The following is a 6,244-nucleotide window of genomic DNA, read 5'->3' as shown; positions in this document are numbered from 1 at the left end:
CCTCCGGGGTAGCTTAGGGTGTCACCTCCTCTCTTATTATTTTTCCCCCCCACAACCTTCATTTTCCTTTTTGGTGGAGGGGGTGCAGCCGCTTGCGCTTTCCTCTTTTTCTACTTGGGGATGATAGTGAACCCCTTGGATTCCAGCTATGCTTTGTGGAAAGCCGCTGGGAGCAGCGGCCTCATTTGCAGCTCTAGGGCTGGAGTGGGCAGGTCGACGTCTACGCGTCGGCATATGTAATGCCCCGATTTCGGAATGTATAAAATAATATTATTATAGCAAATAAATATTTGACAATAGTAATGGAATCAAGAAATTAAATATTTTGGGATAAATCTTATTCATATTTTATATGTTGATTATGATTGAAAAGACTGTTAAATGGATAAATATTGATAAGGATAAATATAAAAATATAATATATAATTTAATAATATAATATAATAAATAAATAAAGAGGATAAAAATGTTAATAATAATAATAATAATAACATTAATAATAGTATAATATAATATAATATAATATATAATAATAATATATAATATAATATAAATATATTTATTAAGTAAAGAAAAACAAGCAAACTTACCTGCAAAGCGAAGGAAGGCAGAGGAAGAAACGTGAAGGAGAAGAAAGGAGAAAAAGAAAAAAAAGAAAGAAAAAGATTTAGCCGTCCGATTCCAATTCCGACTTGGGTATGGTATTCCTTGCTATTCGTAGAGTCCGATTATAAATTTTAATACGAATTTTGATATTGGAGTATTAAATTAGAAATTCTTCAAAAATTCAAAATTGGCTATTTAGCTATTTAATCGATGATTTTCTTTAGCTAATAGCCTATTCGTAGCGCCGACATTATATTTTGAGAATTTCGTACCAATCCAAGTCGAATAAAAAACGGCAGTATATCGCACCTGCCTGCTTGTTCATACCTTTGCGTATTTTTATTTAATAATCGGGCAATATAAATATTATGAGGTAGAAGGATTTTATAGCTAGAATATCATATTCTACTAAATATAAAAGTTTGGAGCCCGACGAGTTAATTATAGAAATTAGCTTTTGAATAAGCAGGTAGCTCCTGAGAATAAGCATAAAGCTCATCTGATTTGAGTAAATAATGGGACAGGTGTACGTTGGAGGAGATTTGGGTGAAGTTATAAAAATCCAGAAAGTATCGGTAGGAGGTAAGCAGTAGGGAATTAAATCTAATTTTAAGAAATTAGGTATTTATGTTGCATGTGATTCTGATTCTGATATTGATATGATATTATGTGGAATCATTTGGTCAGTGCATCTATATATGTATATATGTGTGTGTATATGCATGTGTGAAACTTCGTTTTACGATATTTGATATACGTATTTGATCGTGTTGGTGAATTTATGAAAAGGAGGATAGGTGGGCCGTCTCACCAGCCCTTTTCATTAAATTCACTTATTGACATGCTGCACACATCGCACGATTTATCGGATATGTTTTATGGATCTATCGTTTAGTCGCCGTGTGCGGTAGTGCTAGGCGAGGGCATCATCTGGGGTTAGGATATTCGACCCCGATGTACCGTAACACTTTGGCGATAGTGGACGATAGTAGTCGGACAACTGGGTGACTTAGTCGCACGGTCATTCAGGGATTAGACCCATTGCAGTTGAGACGTATTTGGTCTAATCATTCGTGTTCGGTGTTGTTCCACTCATTGGAGTAGCTACTAGTGAGGTCTACCGGTAGTTTAGGATCACATGCCAAACTCCAAACGCGATCCCGTTAGGGCGTGCGAGGAGGAGTAGAGTTTCCGGGTTTCCTTCGGGTGATTCCAGGTTGCACGGATTCTACTACGTTACACGGGGTAGGGCTAGACAGGAGGGTCCTATCTTCGCTATCACAGACTATGGGGTGTCTTGTGGTTAATGGCGACAACGCTCGGCTATCCATGTATTGATTGCGGGAGTCGTATGGTGGGTATATGGAAGTGACCGGGTGACCGTTATATTATTATGGGTTTACCAGGTCCTTCCTTGAGCCGAGGATTTTCCGGCTATTTATTGATGATAGTCTAGTGAGCTGTTATTATGGAGCCGAGGTTATTCCGGCTGCTCACTTTGACATATGTATATGGGTATATGTGCATGAGTTGTCGATTTTGACATTATTGTTACATTATTTCAGTATGGGCATGGCATGGCATTTATTTTGCAAATGACGGAAATTAAACTCTATTTTCGAGCATGACATGGCATATTTTATGTTAGTTCTTAAAATGGATTTAATTCTAGACTGCTTTTAAGAAAAATATTTGATTCAGGTACGCATGGCACCTCCGGGACAGGGGACGTCTCGGGAGATAGAAAGACGGGCTGAATGAGTGAACTGCATCTGATGTATTATATGTAAATTCTAACTAGAAAAACCTCCCGTTTTGGGAGTATGTTTTTGTAAATATTTATAAACTATTTTTTTTTTTGGGAATAATAAAATGCTTATATAATTAATTTTAGCCTTAACACTGTGTTGTGGGGCCCGAAGTAGGAGGTGACGACCTCATGATGCAGTGTGGCGGTAGCATTTCCAGTATGAGCCAACTGGGGGTGTTACAAGTTGGTATCAGAGCCTAGGTTTGATAGATTTTGGCTCTTTGAATTAAAAAGGTTTTGAAAATAATAATGATATTTAATTGGTTTGGTGAGGTTTGGGTTTTGCGGGTGCATTCATGTTAATGTGATCTATCTTTTATGGTTATGCTTGGTTTAGCTGTGTGCTGAATTGATATTGAATCAGGAAAAATTGGGGGCAGTATGTCGAATTCTCGAGGTGGTGGTGTACGTAGGGCTATTCAAGGCCCAGAGTTTGATCCTTCGTCTGATGAGTCACAGTATCCTGTGCCAGCGCATGTACCAACAGAGGCACCTAGTCAGGATTTCTTTCGGCAGTTTATGGCCGCGATGATGCCTCAACAGAGGAGTTTCATTGATGCTGTGATGCGGCATAACCCACCAACATATTCTGGTTCAGTGGAGCCAGGAGTCCTTGAGTTTTGGGTTGAAAAGATGGAAAAGATATTTCGTGTTGTTCAGGTTCCGCCAGATCAACGAGTTAATATTGGAGCCTATTTCTTGGAAGGCCGAGCAAATCGGTGGTGGTTAGGTGAAGAAGCTGCAGGTGTAGACCAAGTGGACATGACTTGGGATGAATTTAAAGCAAAGTTAAAGGCTAGGTTTATACCGTCGCATATTCGAAAAGCGAAGAAGCAAGAATTGCTGGACTTAAAGCAGGGCTCGATGTCAGTTGAGGATTATTTTGTGAAGTTTAATGAGTTGGAGATGTATGTTCCTGACTACTTTTCCTGTGAGCGAGACAGAATTGACCATTTTGTAGACGGGTTGCAACACAGAATTCAAGAAGCTTTAGCGGTGTTGGATATCAGTTCATTGTATGAGGCTTACGAGCGTGCTGCCCGATTTTATCAGAAGCAGGAAGTCAGACAAAAGGAGAGTGAGAAGGAAATAGGTTATCAACATCAGGTTCGAGATAAGGGAAAAGCTAAAGTGGAGGATGAACCCAAGGGTAAAAAGAAATGGTGGCAAATGTTTAGGTCTGGGCCATCGTATAAGGGGATTTCGATTAATGAACCGAGTCAGGAGAGGTCTCAGCAATCGGGGGCTGTTTGTCGGCGTTGTGGAACAAGCCACCCAGGTACTCGTTGTGATAAAGTTCCATTGACATGTTTTAAATGTGGTGGTAGTGGTCACATTGCCAGGTTATGTCCAAGTGTGGTAACTGCAAGGGAGTTTCCAGAACCGAGGTTTAGGCCATGGCAGCCGCCGTCTTCGCAGTCACAAGGGAGAGGATTAGGATCATCTTGGCGAGGGGGACGAAGTCAGTCACGTTCGTCATCTAGGCAGCCAGGCAGAGGACCTGACCAGCGTGGTCGAATAAATGTTCTTACCCAAGCAGAAGCTGATTATCATCCAGGTGAGGTTTTAACGGGTAGATTTCTGGTTTGCGGTTTTCCTGCTCTTGTGTTATTCGATTCGGGTGCAACGTTCTCGTTCATATCTAAGCGTCTAGTTAGACGATTGGGTCTGAATTCATCAGTAGAAGTGGTAGTGGAAGTTTTACTTCCATCAGGAGAAGTGCTGGGATGCCGAGAGCTTTATATGCAGATTCCGGTTAGTATTGAAGGGGTTGATTTTGCTACTAACTTGTTGGGCATCAAACTATCCGAGTTCGATGTAATACTGGGGATGGATTGGTTAGTGGCATATCAAGCTCAATTTGATTGTCGAAAAAGATCAATTTCGCTGGTTGGAGCGATGGGCGAACTGGTGAATTATGCAGGATCTGCCAGACAACCTTTTATGAAGGTAATTTCATCCCTATCATTTCAATCACTTATTTGTAAGGGGTATCCAGTGTATCTGTGTGAGGTAAGAGATTTGACGCAAGGGGAGCAGCGATTGCAAGATATTCCTGTAGTCCGAAATTTTCCTGATGTATTTCCTGATGACATTCCGGGTATGCCACCAGCTCGTGAGGTGGATTTTACTATTGATATTGTGCCGGGTGCTGAGCCAGTATCAAGGGCTCCATACCGGATGGCACCTTTAGAACTAGCTGAACTTAAATTGCAACTACAGGAATTGCTAGATAAGGGTTACATTCGGCCTAGTACATCGCCTTGGGGAGCTCCAGTTTTATTTGTGAAAAAGAAAGATGGAAGTTTGAGGTTGTGTATTGACTACCGTGGACTGAACAAAGTCACGGTGAAGAACAAATATCCTCTTCCGAGGATTGATGATCTATTTGATCAACTGGGAGGTGCAACTATATTCTCAAAGATTGACTTGAGATCTGGATATCATCAGCTAAGGATGGCAGAGCATGACATTCCGAAGACAGCTTTTCGGACTAGATACGGGCATTATGAATTCACGGTTATGTCCTTTGGGTTGACTAACGCCCCGGCTGCGTTTATGGAGTTGATGAATAGAATTTTTCAACCATACCTCGATCAGTTTGTGGTGGTATTTATTGACGATATCTTGGTCTATTCCCCAGATAAAAAGACGCATGCAAAACATTTGCATGTAATATTAAACATATTGCGTGCAAGAAAGTTATATGCCAAGTTATCCAAATGCGAGTTTTGGTTGAAGGAGGTTGCTTTCTTGGGGCATGTTGTTTCTGGAAAGGGTATCTCAGTAGATCCTTCTAAAGTGGCGGCAATCATGGATTGGCCAAGACCTACCAATCAATCAGAAGTAAGAAGCTTTTTGGGTTTGGCAGGATATTATCGGCGATTCGTTCTTGATTTTTCGAAGATTGCAAAACCATTAACTAATTTGCTGAAAAAAGATGCAAAGATTAACTGGGATCACGAGTGTGAGTCATCCTTTTCAGAATTGAAACATCGATTAACTTCAGCGCCAATTTTGGCTTTACCAGTGGAAGGTGAGGAGTTTGAAGTGTATAGTGATGCTTCGAAGCAGGGATTGGGATGTGTCTTAATGCAGAATCAAAGAGTTATTGCTTATGCATCACGACAACTAAAACCTCACGAAGAGAATTATCCGACACACGACTTGGAAATGGCAGCAGTGGTGTTTGCTTTGAAGATTTGGAGACACTACCTTTATGGAGCCCATTGCAGAATATTTACTGACCATCAAAGTTTGAAATATATCTTCACCCAAAAAGAATTGAATTTAAGACAAAGAAGATGGTTAGAATTGGTGAAGGATTATGATCTTGAAATTGTGTATCATGAAGGCAAAGCAAATGTTGTAGCCGATGCCTTAAGTCGAAAACCAAGGCATAACTTGGGCTTCATGTCGGTTGCTGATGAACTGTGCCAAGATTTAGCGCGGATGGAAATTGAGGTACTTGGACGGGGTATGACTCGGGGATATTTGCAAATGATACAAGTTGAGCCTGAAATTTATGATCGCATTAGAGCGGCTCAAATGGAAGATAATAAAATGGTTGAGCTTGCAGTAAAAGTTCAGTACGGTCAGACTCAAAATTTTAATATTGCTCCAGATGGGAGTCTTCGATTTCACGGGAGGTGGTGTATCCCAAAGGATCGAAATGATTTGAAAGAGCAGATTATGAGTGAGGCTCATAATACACCATACTCAGTGCATCCGGGGGGAAATAAAATGTATCATGACCTACGTCAACATTTTTGGTGGAAGGGCATGAAGAAGGATGTAGCCAAATTTGTTGCACGATGTTTAAATTGT

The 6,244-nt window shown here is 40.5% G+C and overlaps 1 protein-coding gene across 1 annotated transcript; it reads left to right on the top strand.

The window, feature by feature from the left end:
• Positions 1-598: 598 nt before the first annotated feature.
• Positions 599-4,331, top strand: LOC127243772 (uncharacterized). Its single transcript, XM_051263935.1, has 4 exons — positions 599-696; positions 1,131-1,188; positions 2,781-4,234; positions 4,314-4,331. The coding sequence occupies exons 3-4, from the start codon at positions 2,798-2,800 to the stop codon at positions 4,329-4,331; spliced, it is 1,455 nt and encodes a 484-aa protein (XP_051119892.1). The 5' UTR covers positions 599-696; positions 1,131-1,188; positions 2,781-2,797.
• The last annotated feature ends 1,913 nt before the right edge of the window (positions 4,332-6,244 follow it).

This window comes from Andrographis paniculata, unplaced genomic scaffold, assembly GCF_009805555.1.
Source record: "Andrographis paniculata isolate CXL003 unplaced genomic scaffold, ASM980555v1 Contig98END, whole genome shotgun sequence".
Lineage (NCBI taxonomy): Eukaryota > Viridiplantae > Streptophyta > Magnoliopsida > Lamiales > Acanthaceae > Andrographis > Andrographis paniculata.
The sequence above is the reverse complement of the archived record's forward strand: the minus strand, read 5'-3'. Positions and strand labels throughout refer to the sequence as shown.

Coding starts and splice junctions, on each gene's coding strand:
- LOC127243772 (XM_051263935.1), top strand. CDS start 2,798: ATGTCGAATTCTCGAGGTGGTGGTGTACGTAGGGCTATTCAAGGCCCA.